This window comes from Cheilinus undulatus, linkage group 15, assembly GCF_018320785.1.
Source record: "Cheilinus undulatus linkage group 15, ASM1832078v1, whole genome shotgun sequence".
Lineage (NCBI taxonomy): Eukaryota > Metazoa > Chordata > Actinopteri > Labriformes > Labridae > Cheilinus > Cheilinus undulatus.
The window spans coordinates 44,004,489-44,019,582 of NC_054879.1; the positions used below are offsets into that span (position 1 = coordinate 44,004,489).

Sequence of the window (15,094 nt, forward strand, 5' to 3'; positions counted from 1 at the left end):
GACAAAATAGTACAACAGCCAAGTCTACAGACTGTAAATATTCCTATATTTCATGGACCAGCATAAAAATGGAGTGAACTGGAAAAAAGGGACTGAATGGACACTGGGGGAATTTTATTTCAAAGAAACCTGACTGGACTTTGCTGTGCTAAAGCGGAGTGAATTGTGAGGTTTGATATTTAGCTAATTTAAAGTCGACTATATCTACAACCTAACGCAAAACAAAAAGGCTGATTCAGAGCAAAATTATATTTGAAGTCACTATTTTACACTATCGGGTTGTTGGATTTTTCAAAATGCTCACAAATCAATTCATGATCTCATTTCGGGGCTGCGTAACATCTGGAAAAGATGCAGTGAAATCAAACAAGACATATAAACCTGTCAGTTCAAGGCAGACTTAACACTTTCCATCCTTTCCACATCTATCTCTACTCCACTCACTATCACCTTTACAACCTGCTCTTCCACACCATTTACATTATATACACAGTTTCCTTCCACGTCCTTACTTGACAAGTTCCTTTCCAAATCACTTTCCTTTCACCCTTCCTTAACAGAACAGGCAGGGCTCTTCTCAGTATCTTATCGTCCCATCCTCTCTACTGAACTAAACTGACTTTATTTTACAGGACACTTCTGGGAACAGCCTTTCTGTGTTGGTGTTTGGCTGACACTGGGGAGCTGTCAGGAGGAGGCCACTGTGGTTTCGTCAGCTGAATGTCTTCCTCTATTTTAAAGGCTTTCTTTGGGGGATTGGCCTGCGGGGGCCAGACTACAGAAATTCTGTTGAAGGGTGGTTTGCTTTCATCTTCGTTTTCGCTAATGTGTGTTAGGTTGCTCATGGAATATCTCCATTCAAGTTTGTCATCTGAGGGGATAGGTCCAGCACTTCCTGTGGGAGGTTTGTGTCCAAGTCCATTATCGTAGTTTCCTTGGGATTTGAGGAGTTGTTTGTAATGGGGCAGGCAGTAGAAATGTCCATGAAGAGAGACATAATTTCCTAGGCTACAACAGAAATGGAAATTATGTTTTAGCGACATGAATATTCTGAACAATCCAACTGTGGTGAATAAAAGAGCACTTAAAAATAAAAACTGTAATGCTTAATGGCGCCCATGGTAATGCCATAATTACCTTAATTTATTTCTGCAGTGCTCACAGTAGAAGCAGGATTTATGGTATTTTTTTTTGTCCACTATCACAGCATCCATCGGATAAGCTCTCCTCCGGCATACTGTGCACAGCTCCGACTTCGGAACTCGAACCTGTTGGAAAGAGATAAAATGCAAATTATCAGACGATGTTTTTCATTTCTCCCATGTGAAGAGTATTTCCTCTGAGAAGCCTGACAATGCAGCAACAATCTTGTTAATACAAAAGATTATGTGTTTACAACAGCATCTCAATCATGCGGTCGTGAGAGAAAAAGGGTTGTGATTATTTTTCTCAGTTTTTTTATATTAGCCTATCGATACACGCTCATGCACATAGATCCACGCATTTCAGCAGCACATTGGCAGTAGTTGTGAAAACTTCAAATAAGCTATTATCCGCTTCAGTGCAAACCCACAGCCATCCTCAAGTGTAATTTTCCTGCTGGACTGCTACATTATATGGTTGCTTTATTTCAGACAGCGTATAGATAGTCTTCCTGTGATACAGTAAAGCAGCACTGCTGAAGTTGCCTCAAACAATGCACACAAGTGAAGTTTACTCAAGATCATCTAACATTTTCCTTTGAATCAAATGTCATGGTCGTCATGGTTACGCAGTATCAAACATTAAAGACCCTGTAAAGTGAAACCCAAAGTTTGTCTTAACACACTAGATATGTTAGAATATGGCTGCTGTAAACATGTGAAAACACTGAGATCTACATGTTACTGAATTTTGGATTTAGACCATTAAAAAGTTTTTCACCTCTTTCCTGGCTGGGTTTAATGTGGGCGGGGCCAATATGTGGGCTAGTGATGTCACCGGCCCACGGTGGGGAACAACCCCACCCCTCTAACACTACAGTATAAAATCACAGAGCAGTTCATCTCAGTCCAGTCTGTTGCTAGCTGATTCACTGCCTTTATTAAAAGTTAACAGTCAGTAAAATGCTGGGGTTTTGTTGTTGATGGTGAGGTAAATTTGCCAAATCTATCAGCCACAGTGGTCTATGGATCATTGAAAGCATCATAACAGAGATTTGAGCCTGACATCAGGTCAAGGAGCAGGCCAACAGCATGAGTGCTTTCCTCCAATCAGATTGAAGTTTTTTTCTAAATCTGAGAGGATTGTATTTCTCCTGAGTGGGCGTGGCTTCAGCTCATTCAACAGACACGCCCACACCATCCTGGAGCAGATTTTACTGCCTCATTTTTCATGATTTTGAAGCTTAATCTTATAAATTTTGAGATGTTTTATTTGATTGGAATTTGATTTCAGGGTTCATAACAGTGACCTGTCATACAACAAACCTAAATACAGATTTATTTTCACTTTACAGGGTCTTTAATATAAACTTTTTTTTTATTTAAAGAAAAAGTTCTGAAACTCTTTTATAGTAGCCCAGGAAACACTTTTCACTGATAAATCCTACAAGCTTTTGATTGAAATGTTGGAAAAAGCTGGTCCAATATTTAACAGACTTTTCTGTGAAACATGGACTCACGCTGGACTGTATTATAAACAAAACATTCAAAAAGTAAGGCCAGTTTTTACCTGATTTTGCTTTTTATTAGCTTTGTTAGAATCTTAAATCAATGGATAGGAATATCGCTCAAATGGTTGATCTTTTTTTGTATTTGCTGACAATATTGGAGAGGTATTTGTATGTGCTTTCATGAAATCTGGAAGACATGAGAACCAGCCTCATTCACAAATGCCTTCTTAAGATTTGTCTTAAATTTACTTATGAGGAAGTCTCCAAGAGGAATGTACGCTGTAAAAAGAAAACTGTGGAAAACTTAAAAATTGCTTAAATTTGTAACAAGCAAAGTTTATTTAACTCAAGATGCAGCTCAAGTTACCTTGCCCTTTGTTAACTTGAGTTGAATAAACTTAATTTAGTGGCTTGTTACCAATTGAAGCAAACATTTTTAATGTTTTTTTTTTTTTTCCCCGATTTACCTTTTGGCATGGATATATACAAAAGCTGGAAGCTCATACAGTTTTTTTCTTAAAGGGGACATATTTTACCCTTTAAAGACAAGTTTATATTAGTCTCAGAGGTCCCCAGGACATGCCTGTGAAGTCTGTTGCTGAAAAAAACACTCCAGTATTTGATTTTTGCATGTCTCTGTTTCAGCCCTGCTCAGAACAAGCTGCCTCTGTGTCTGTTTTCTTTTAAATGTTCCTGAGCTGTCTGACTCTGCCCCTCTCAGGAAATGGATGACGGGAGGATCAGGAAAGGAGGGAGGAACTTTCTTCCAAATAGGGAGGGCCAACTCAAACCTGTGGGTGGGGCTAACTCCCAACATGACATCATGAGGGGAAAATCTGAGAACGGCTTGTTTCAGCACATATTTTCAGAAAGGTGGAGACAACTTGAAAAGCACTATACAAGTTCAAGTCCATTTACCACCAGCCTTTGGTCTACCCTATTTTCTAAATGTCAGCACGCTAACACCTTAATATGAAGAATTCTGCATCAGGGTTGTTACAATACTAGAATTATGAACTTGATACTAGTGGTATGATAAATGTAAAACATGATACTAGTTAAAATTAAATGATGTTGATACCTATTTCAGTACCACTGCTAAAGAAAAGTGAGTCAAAAGCTTCTATATTGAGAACTGCTAGCAAACATCTATACTGAAATTACAAGTCTTATAGAATTCCAAAGTATTCGTACAAGTTGGATGGTGTGTAGATGTTTTCAAGCATTTTGATGCACTCATTTCCCTCCAAAATCCTCGTCTTACGAAAAAGATAGCTTTTTTCTTTTTTTAAGCTGTGGAACTTTTTAATACTATCATTCATCAAAATATCAGATGCTGTTAAATAAAGTGGTAAATGAAACTTTTCTGCTAATCACCATGAATATGTTAGCCTGCAGACCTTGTGCTGATCTCACCTCACTGCTGGACCTAAGGTTTAGAGAAGGGCGAGCAGGGTTGTCTGTTTCATTGGCTACCACCAACTCCAACAATGCAACACAAGCCCACACAGTTCAATCCATGTCATAGAACCATTAAACCAGCAGTCATTCAAAGCCCATGCCATTGTCCTCTGATGCATCATGCTGCGTCGGCCTTTACCAGATGAGACCATCTCTGTCTGCTGGGACATAACTTGCGACGTTGTCTCCTCAGAAACGGTGTAGCCCAGACTCTTGAAAACGGTCTCACTCTCAGTCCAGGTTTTGTGGAAGTTTCTCAGCAGCTTCTCAGTGGCGTCTTCATCGTAGGTTGCTGTTCGCCTCACTGCAGCAGCTTTTCTTTTAACTGCATCAGCATAGGAAAAAGGAGTGTGCTCGGTTGTCACGCTCTCTGAGTGCTCTGTGACAGCCGTCCTTGTTCCAGTGACCTTATTACCAAACTCATCAACATTTGAGAAATGTTCTGTGATTGATTTGGTTTCAGAGAAGCCTGCTGGCTCTGCTGGCATCGTTTCCAGCTCATTTTTCAGCTGAGGGAGGGGGGTGCTTTGCCGTGAGCCTCCCTTTGTCTCCTGAGGACTTTCCTGCTTTGAAGTGTCTGCTGTTGTTTCATTCGGGCTTGACACAGACTCCTCCTGATCCTTTCTCTCCTCTCGCAGTGTGGAACTTTGCTCAACCAGTTCAAAAACATTTTTAATAGCATGGATGTCAAAAGTTGGCATTTCCTGTTGCAGGATGTCTGTTTTCTCCTCAGTGCTTTCGGCACCAGTGTGAAGCAGCTCTGCAAGTGGGATAAGCTCTTTTCTGATATGCACTTTCTCTTCAGGTGATTCAAATTTGTTTACAAGACTAGACAAGTCTGCCCTGGGAAGCTCTTCCTTTTCTCTGCTCTTAATTTCCTGCTCACACTCCTCCTCTGTGTCAGGGCCCAATCGTTCAGGGATAGCAATGGGTTCCTTTCGCATATAGGTCTTATTAATTTCAGCTCTTTGAGCCTCTTCAAAAAACTCTCTCTTTTCTTTGAAAGATGCAGTAGATGGCTCTGAATCATCTGAATCTCCACCAAGATCTGGGTCATTTTGACACAGCAGCATATGGGACTCAGACTTACTTTGCATTTCATTTGCATTCAAACCTTCTGAAACGATGGCTTGGTTTCCTGCAAAGTGTTCCAAATGTTCATCAGTCCCTCGAGCCTCACCAGATAAACTCTTTTTGGATTTCTCTGTTGTTTCAAAAAGTTGGGAATCAATCTTAATTTGTCGATGGAATGATGGAGGAGACTCCACGATCTCGGATTTCTTCTCTGAGATTTGTTGGGGGAGTATGGGGGGTGGGGTTACACCACGTGAGAGCTTTGCTGTTGTGTCTTTAAGTCGAGGCAAGTTTTCAGCCCGGTCAAAAGTCGGAGAAGGTGTGATCCTAGTGAGGCGCATCGTGGGGGTTTCACACCTGCGTGGCGGTGGAGTGGGGGGCGTTGATGGTCGGTGCAGCAGGGTGGGTGACGGAGTGACTCTCTGGGGGGAGTCGGTTCTTCGTGTGGATTCAATGGTGATAAACGTTGGTGAGGGAGATCGCATCCTCAGCGATGGCGAGGGAGCACGAAGGTCAACAGACCTACATTGACTCACTTCCTCTTTCCTTCTCTCCTGGGAGGTGATTTTCTTCATCTGGTTTTCAACTTTGGCAGAACCGATACTGATTTTGGAAATTCTTGGTGTGGCACCACTAGAAACAGATTTCTCACAAACTGGCTCACATTCATGCTTCTCCAGTGTCTCACTATCTCCTCCCTGACTCATGAGACGATCTGTACTGAGGTGACTTTCAGAGTGGCTCTTTTCAGAAACTTCTGTGATTGCAACTTGCTTGTCTTGCCTCGGAGACACTTCTGTTGCCTTTGAAATTGACTTGCACGTCACCACAATTGGGACATCCCTACTTTCCTCAGTGCTCTGTTGAATAACCGTCACTCCTTTCTTCTTTTGAGATCCCTTCCCGTTCTTCTGAACTGCTATTTGTTGTTGCTCTTCTTTGGTAATGACTTGAATGTGCTCTTCTTTTACACTTTGAGAGGCCGCGATTGTCACCTGAGTTTGGTGGGCGAGTTCAGACAAGGATGTCTTGGTTTCTATGACTTCTACATGCTGCTGCCTTGACTTTTTGGACTTCTTTTTCCTCTTTGGCACAGTTGGTAACTCTGGTTGGGTTTCAGGTGTGCTCATGTCAACAACAGGAGAGGGTGTAGCTTTTTCAATTTCCTGCTTTCCCTCTGTCTTTACTTCTTTGGGTTCGCTGATCACTTTCACCTCAGTGGCTTCCACCTTGACTTCTTGTGAAATGCTCTTCTCAGTCTCGTTTGATGGTAGCGCCTCAGCTTGCTTTTCCTGCTTATTGTTCTTTTTAGCCTTTCGATTTGCTTTGCCATTTTTTCCATTCGTATTGGCAGCTGCCTTTTCAGTTTGTGGTTGTTGATCTGAAGTTTTCTCTTTGTTCTTGGTAGGAGCATGATCCATTTTTTTGTTATCTCGCTGCGGTGATTTGGACTCACCATTTTCACTCTTTAAAGTCTGAGTGGGAAGATTAGTGGGCGATTCTGGTGTGGAAGTGTCTTTTGTCATCTTGTCATACTGTGATTTGATTATTTTAGTATTCTCAGAAGTAACAGCAGGTTCAGGTTTTACAACTTTAGCAGGGGCTTCAATAGCACGGCCTCTCTCTTCATTCTTGTTTTCAGATTCCTTTGGTTTCTGAGTTTTAGGACTTATCTTACTTTCTTTTGTTGCAACATCAGTAATTGAGGCCTGGACTTTGTCAGCCTTGACAGACTGTGAAGAGGAAACAGAGACTGTTTTCTGTGAGGTTGTATGTGTCTGCTGTCTAACAGATGAGACAGATGAGGTCTTCTGAACAGAGACGACCTTAGAAGTCTCATTAGAGACAAATTGCTGCTTAGCAGACGACGTAACTGTTGAACCTGACAGGATTTTTTCATGAGTGGCGCTGACGTTGCTTTGAGTGGTATTTAAGACCACAGCCTCCTCAGATTTTGAATCCGTATGAACCCTCATTGATTCATTTTCAGCTCTCTGCAGTTTGATTTGTGATGTGTTCTTATTTAACTGCTCGGCATCTTTGTTGGAAAGCATTTCCAGAGCAGCTGTAACTGAGTCATGGATGAAAGTAGGCGCTGGAGTGGTTGGAGGTGTGTTTTCTTCCTTTAGTTTCCGGTACTTTTCTTCTGCTTTTATTAACGGTGTGTTAAATTTACTCATTTGCGCTCTCATGAAAGGTGGAGGAGAGGGTGGAGGGGTGAATCTCACAGGAGCGACGTAGACTTTCTTTAATGGTTGTGGTGATGCAGGAGGGGGAGGGATCTCGTGTGAAACTGTTTTTGAAGTTTTTGTTTGGTTTTGACTGATTTCCACCACTTTCTCAGTTTTAACCTCCACCTCTTTAGATTTACCCGACTCCACTTTGGGCTCTAGCTTCGGTACCGGATGCACAGCGGGGGCTTTCACTTTTTTAACCACCATCTTTTTGGATTTGGAAGGTGAAGTGTGAGCTGGCATACTTTCCAGTTCCTGTTGAGATGGAGGAGGAGGGAGGAAGTCCTGTTCACTGGTGAGAGGAGGTGGTGGAGGAGGAAGGTGATCAATGTCAGAAACAACAGAGGCAGGAGGGGGAGGAGGAGGAGGGGGGAGGTCAGTGTCTACCACCGGTGGAGGTGGCGGTGGTAGAGGGAGATCAGGCTCCGATGATTTTGGTCTTAGCACTACAACATCTGTTTTTACTTTGGTTTTATCGACTCTTATCATCCCCTTTGGATTCGACTTTAGATTACGAAACTCTGTTTTTAACGTCTTGATGCCGTGGTTCTGGGTGATCGTTCTGTGCTCCACCACAGTTGTCGTTTTATGAGTAGACTGCTCCTCAGAGCTTGACTTTGTTGTAACCGTTTCACTTTCATTGGAGATGGAGTGGTTTTCGTTTGAGGTTTCATCCACTTTAGCGGTTTTAATCTTCTGTATGGTCCTTTGTGCATCAACCTTTAGGTTTCTAACTGGAGGGCCCTGCTTGACTCTGACTCTTCTGTATGCTCCAAGTCTGACTTTAGGAGTTTCACGCTGTGCTGTTTCCAGCAATGATTTAATTGTGCCTTTAACATCACCCTTTATCACCTCTTCCCTCTCCAGCTGAGTTTGTTCCTGTGCCTCATATAATGACTTTATTGACATCCTTACATCGCCCTTTACATCACCTTCAAGGCTCGGGCTCCTTTGCATCCTCGGTGAAGGGGGAGGCTCCATGAAGAGCTGAATGGTTCCTCGGACGTCTCCTTGAACGTCTACTTCCTGTTGACTCACTTTCTTTTCACTGGAGGCATCTTGTAGACTTTGCATTGCTATACGAATATCCCCCCTCACAATTTCTTCCTTTTCGACTTCCTTTACCGCTCGCTTTGCCTGCTCCAGGGATTTTAGAGTGGCCTTAACATCTCCAGGAACTAAATCATCAACAGCAGCTTCAACTCTGGATGTTGTTGATTTCTCAAGAGACCTCAGAGCCCCTTTGATATTGCCTGGTATAATATCCGGCTTCTCCACCTCCTTGTATCGCCTCTGAGCCCTCTCCAGGCACCGCAAGGCTTTGGGTATGTTACCTTTCACCACTTCCTCTTTCTCCACAACAACGGTCTGATTTGCTGAGACAGACAATAAATTTAAAGCTGCTTTCAGATCGCCTTTGATGATCTCCTCCTTCTGGAGTCCTTCAAATGAGATGGTCGGCTCTGACATGAAGACTTTCACCGTGTTGTGCACATCACCAGGTATGACATCCTCAACTGTACGCTCAATTTGTGTTCGATTTTGGCCAAGGATGAGTTTTGTGCCCTTGATGTCGCCCCCAAGGATCTTCTCCTTTTCTGCTGTGTCAGATTGAGTCTCATCTGGTCCTAAATGGAGCTGTTTCAGGTAATCTAGAGCTCCAGATTCAATGCATGTTGAGTAAAAGTTAACATTTCCTCTTTCAGTGTCATCCACCTTTATCTTCACTGCCTGATCTGCCTTGTCTGCACTGGCCAACTTTTGAAGAGCGCTCTTTATATCCCCTCTTATGATGTCCTCCTTTTCTACACCAACATTTTCTTGTTGATTGAGGAGGGAGTATATAGTCATCTGTACGTCCCCTTTCTCGTCTTCCTGGATGAGTATTCCATGTTTTGCCAATCCGCCTTCGTTGAAAAGGTTGTTTATGGCTTCCCGGATGTCTCCACGTATTATTTCCTCCCTCTCGACACTGCTGGCTCTCTCTTGGTTGAAAAGTTGCTGCACTGTTGAGCTGATATTACCCTTCTCTTCTGAATCTATGACAATCTGCCGCTCTTTTGTTTCCTGCCTGTTAAGAAGATTCATCATAATAGTCTGCATATCTCCCCTGATGACTTCCTCCCGCTGAATCTCTGGAGCCTGCTTATTCATTAGCTGGTACTTTGCCATCCTAATGTCTCCGATTTCATCAGCTTCAATGAGAATTCCCTTTGACTTGACCATTTTCTGACTGTAAAGTTCCTCAAGAGTTCCCTTGACGCTCTTGCCCAGGATTTCCGTCTTCTCCGTCCTTGTCTCATTAAAGTTGTCGAATGGCGTTGTTTCAAAGAGCCAAGTCGTTGTCTTTACATCTGCGTTACAGATCTCCTCCTGAGTGATGGCTGAATGACTTTCATGCTCATCTACCTCTTTAATATGGTCAAGAGGATTTTTCTCAAAGAGCCACACTGAATTTTTCACATCTCCCTTTGCAACCTCCTCCTTTTTAACTGTTTCAATGAGATTCTCAGAGCTCATGCTTCTTATCTTGTCAATTGACTGGGTTTCAAACCTCCACTTAGCAGTCCTGACGTCCCCTTTTTGTATTTCACTCACATTAACAGTTCTTACAGATTCTTGAGACAGAGCATCGGACTCAAAACGGCTCTTGTTCATCCGGACATTTCCTCCTTGTATATCATCCACAGTCTTTATCAGAGCCTTCTTTTCCTCAGCGATCCTATCGAGAGGCTGTGTCTCAAATCTCCACTTGGCAGAGGTGACATCTCCTTTCTGCACATCCTGCTGTGTGACAGATTTAATGATATAAACTTCATCTGTGTCCTTGATAGCATCGAGGGGCTTTGTTTCAAACAACCATCGAGTCCCGACGACATCCCCTCTTGTAACTTCTTCACTGGTGACGGTGGTGACCTCGTGATAGAGACCCTCTTTGTCCTGAATGGCATACAGGGGCTGATTTTCAAACATCATAGTGTAGTTTCTCACATCGCCCTTTTCATCTTCATCTCTGACAATCTTTTGCCTTTTTGACAGCTCTGAGTTACTCTCAGAGGATGCCTCCTGAATCTCATCCAAAGTGTAGGTCTCAAAAATGAAACGGCCCTTGCCAACATCTCCTCCTTGCACATCAATTATTTTCTGCCTGGTCATTGATTCCTCTTCGCTATCATGAATTGTATCTATGGACTGGTTTTCAAAGAGCCATTTGCAGTTCACCACGTTCCCCTTTTGTATGTCTGCAGCCTGAACTTGCTTGAGCTTTCGCCTAACCTCCTCGGATGTGGAAGTCATCATATCAGATGTTTGATTCTCAAAAATGTACTTCATCTTTGACACATCTCCAGACGCAATGTCTATCTCGGTGACACGTTTGAAAGAGTCTGTCTCCTCCCCGGTGAGATTCTCCAGTTTCTCGGTTTCAAAGAGGAAACAAGCCATTCTTACGTCTTTTCCTCTGATGTCCTCCTGATTCACAGTGCTTGCTTTCAGAACGGTCTCTGTCTCATCATGGATAGTATCAAGTGCTTGTGTCTCAAAAAGCCATGTGCAAGTTTTCACGTCTCCTCTTTGTACTTCCTCAGACTCATTTTCAGCCTTTAACTCCACTCTTTCGTACAGGATGTCCATTGGTTTTGTCTCAAACAGCCACTTGCAAGTTTTAACGTCACCCTTCATTACGTCTTGATTTGAACTTTTCCCTATAACTTCTTCATCTTCAATATTGCTGAAATACTTGATAGCATCAAGAGGCTGTGTCTCAAACAACCACTTTGCAGTTTTAACATCCCCAGACTCCACTTCTTGCTTGGATATACCTTTGATAATCTGGTATTTATCGATGGTTTCTTCAAACTGGTCAATCGGTCGTGTTTCAAACATCCACTTACACGTTGTGACGTCACCTTTCACAATCTCTTCCCGGCGCACTGTTTTCACCTCATGGAAGTGCCCTGAGCTGTCTTGCATGGCATACAAAGGAGTTGACTCAAAGAGGTTTTTATTTGATTTCACAGAGCCTGATGTAACACCCTCAATTACAATCTTTTGAGATTCATCCCTCCAGTTACAATCTGTGCTTTCAAAGAATTGCGTGTAGTTTGAGACATCCACTTTATCAATTTCTTCCCGATCTATCGTCCTAATGACTTTCTTCTTTTCCTCTCTAATTTGCTCAAGGGGTTGGCTTTCAAATCTCCATTTCTGATGTCTCACATCGCCCCTTTCCTCATCAAGTGCGACTACTTTCTTCAGTTTGCCCACCTCTGCAAGCTCCTTCACTTCATCAGATGGAACAGTTTCAAAATAATGCCGGGCTGATCTCACGTTGCCTGCGATAATTTCTTCTTTTGTCAGGGGTTGTGCATTTGAAGCATCTTTTAAAGTGTCCATTGGCTGGGTTTCAAATACCCAGCAGTTCTTGCGAACATCTGCCTTGCAGCTCGTGCCATCTTCCTGCGTGAGGTCGTTTTCAATATTCACAGTGCGTGTAACCTCTTTCTTGTCTTCTCTTATATGCTCTAGAGCTTGGCTCTCAAAGCGCCACTTTTGGTGTCTCACATCCCCTTTCATTTCTTCATTTATCACTTTCTTTTGAAGTTTTCCCACCTCAGGCCCCGTCTTTCTCACAGCTTGAGGGCTGCTTTCAAAAAAATGCCTAGCAGATCTAACATTGCCCCCAATAATCTCTTCGATTGAATTGGGTTTAGCATTAGAGTCATCCTTCAAAGAGTCCATTGGCTGGGTTTCGAAAACTAAGCAGTGTTTGCGCACGTCTGCTCCGATGATCTCTTTGTTTTCCATTGTTGAGCTTTCCCACTCATTCAGAGAATTTAACGTCTTTATCTCAAACAACCACCTGCCCCAGTCTCCCTTGTTGCTATCCTCCATGGAAAGACTGCACACAAGTTTCAAAGCTGCAGGTTCTCTGTTTGTCATGTCCAGAGGCTGGGTATCAAAAAGCCAGCGTGAAGCGATGGAGTTCTCTAATTCAGTTTCTATTTTCCGCACTGACTTAACCTCCAGCATCTGGCTGGACTGTCCCATGATGATGCATTTAAACTGAGTGTCAAAAGTGCTTGTAACAGTTTTCACATCTCCATTGATTTCCTCCAACACTGACCTTAGACTCAACAGGTGGCTCTCATCGATGGTCTCAGTATGTCCAAGGCTTTGCATGTACTTATTGTCGATCATGTAAATGGTGGCATTTCCATCCTCCTCTGTGAACACAATCTCCTTTGTTAAATCCTCCTGCTTGTGCATTTTATTTAAACTGTCCATCGTTTGGGTTTCAAACAGCCACGCTGCGGCACGTACGTCACCTTTATCAAATTTGTTGAATTTGTTTTTATATTCAGTCGAGTTGATGTTGTTTGAACCCAGCTCATCCATCGGTTTTGTTTCAAACATCCAAGCTGTACGCCTCACATCTTTTCCAAGAATCATCTCCTGTTGGGCTATTTTGTTGTCTTCATCATCCTCATCCAGACCTTCATCTTTGATGGCATCCAGTGGCTTATTTTCAAACATCCAACGCATGGTCTGGACGTCACCTGGTAGAATTTCCTCCCATTCCCCGTACTCCTCATCGTTGATTTCATCTGGACTACCACCTTCTTCCTCGTACAAGTACTCCTGGCCCTCGACGTGGTTGTTCTCAGTTTCATTGTAATCAGAATAGAACTCCTTCTCGATATTCTTTCTGACTTCAGGATGAATGTGCTTATAGAGGCGTTTAAGCTCAGACATGCCTCTCTGCTTGAAGTAAGCTTCTCTGCTGAGAGGGCATTTGATGGGGTTTGCCGGTTCTGGAGGCTCAGGTGAGTAATGGCACACTGGCATATTTTGACTCTCGGATGGCATTTGTAGTAAGTCTGGAGGTGGGGGTGGAAGATAGTCAGAATCCTCAGCCGGCGGGGGCGGAAAGTCCTCATAATCCATCACTGCAGCCGATGTATTGCCTGTTGCCTCAGTAGCAGATGCTTCATACACTTCGCTAGCCACTGTGTTGCTTTGTGTCACATTTGAGGACCACTTAGATCGATTGATGTCACGCTCGATCTTTTCAAGGAACAGAAACGACATTTGTGGGTAAATAATTCTAATTTTCTCCAGGAGAGGAGTAACATATTCAGTACATTTCACCTTCTTGTAACACTTTAAAATAACAGGCAAAATTAGATCATAAAACACGGTTAATGGAACAAATCTGCTCAGGTTTAATGTTACTGCATTACTCTGTTCATCAGTTAATCCATACATCACTGATGTTTAGACTGCCATGAAACTGAATGTTCCTCCAGGGATCAAAAACATAAATTATCTACCAAATAAGAATAAATCCTGTCTGTAATGGATATGATTATGCTGAATATCACATTTAATATCAATAAAATTCATAATATGTTGCCCTAAATGACTAAAATAGCAGTACTTACCTTGATTGGTTTTTGTGCAGCAGCCTCTTCTATTGTTCTTTCAAAGTGATCCCTTAGTTCTTTTGTGGTGTACCTTGGAAACTCCTCCTCTGAAAGTAAGCACAGACAACAGCATTAACAGGGTATATGTATAAAATCTGACATAACACTTATTACTTTTTAAATCCTTTTCTATGACCGTTTTCATAGATTTTAAGACTCCATCGCATCTTTAATTTCTGAACTACAAAGGCACAACAAATTGACAAATAAAGCCTAGAGTTAGTTCATGCAGCATACATTAGTCACACGCCCAGCCAGGATCAGCTAACAGCTGTATGATCCTAATTATGACCGCCCAGCTCCTTCACCCAATCACAGCTCTTTCTCTCAATACAGTGGTGTATTTAAATATGACCTACTTCTCAGTAATTGATTAACATTAATGCTGTTTCACCACACTGCTGCTGTAGCTGCGGGAAAGCGTAACCTCCTCCACCCCAGCCACCTCCTTCATAGCACAGAGCATGTTGCACCCTCAGACTCATGCTAGGATGGATTAATTGCTTCTGAATTAATTCTATTGTATCAATACGCACCATCATAGATTTATCTATCTATAAGGGTTTCTAGCCATACGCTCCCTGGAAAGTCAAAGCAAGCTGCTTGACTAACCCAGGGAGAACCTTCAAAGCAGAGCCTTCTCCGCCAAGTAAAACTGTAAATCAATTTTGCAACAGAGTGGTCAAATGTATGGCATGAGTGTTCATGTCCAAATTAAGATTAAAACTTGAACAATGTTTGATTGTTTGTAATTTCGTACTCTTTATCACTCTGCTGAAAAACATTTGGTCTAGCTTATCAAACTAATTCAAGATGAAAAAAAATAGGTTTCAAATGTCCAAATGAAATGTGAATCATAAGCTGCTTTATGGTAGTTGCTCCAGGAGCTCAAACCTCTCACAGAAACTCAGCAGGACTAAATAAACTAGTGCTCTGTAGCTAAGAAACATCTCTAGTCCTCTCCAAACATGGAGAGGCAACATACACCAGTGTTCACTACCAAATCCATTGCCTAACTGATGAGACAGAGAGATATTTGGATAGGACATCACTAGAAGAAATAAAAGTTGAAATGAGCCCATAAAAATGCCTGAGAATGTAGAATGATGCCAGACCGGTTATATTGCTATCAGAGTATAATGTATAATTAAAATTAAGTATGAAAAATGACTGTTCCAGAAAAATGT

The 15,094-nt window shown here is 42.3% G+C and overlaps 1 protein-coding gene across 5 annotated transcripts in view; it reads right to left on the reverse strand.

The window, feature by feature from the left end:
- Nucleotides 1–957: 957 nt before the first annotated feature.
- xirp2b (xin actin binding repeat containing 2b) overlaps nt 958–15,094 on the reverse strand; it is a 60,015-nt gene continuing 45,878 nt past the window's right edge. For all 5 annotated transcript variants that reach the window (XM_041806747.1, XM_041806744.1, XM_041806745.1 and 2 more), the window contains 4 exons: nt 13,866–13,954; nt 4,254–13,488; nt 1,138–1,268; nt 958–1,008 (listed from right to left, as the gene is read on the reverse strand). In XM_041806747.1, the coding sequence (XP_041662681.1) occupies nt 1,177–1,268; nt 4,254–13,488; nt 13,866–13,954 (9,416 nt within the window). In that variant the 3' untranslated portion in view covers nt 958–1,008; nt 1,138–1,176. The remainder of the gene's footprint in view (nt 1,009–1,137; nt 1,269–4,253; nt 13,489–13,865; nt 13,955–15,094) is intronic.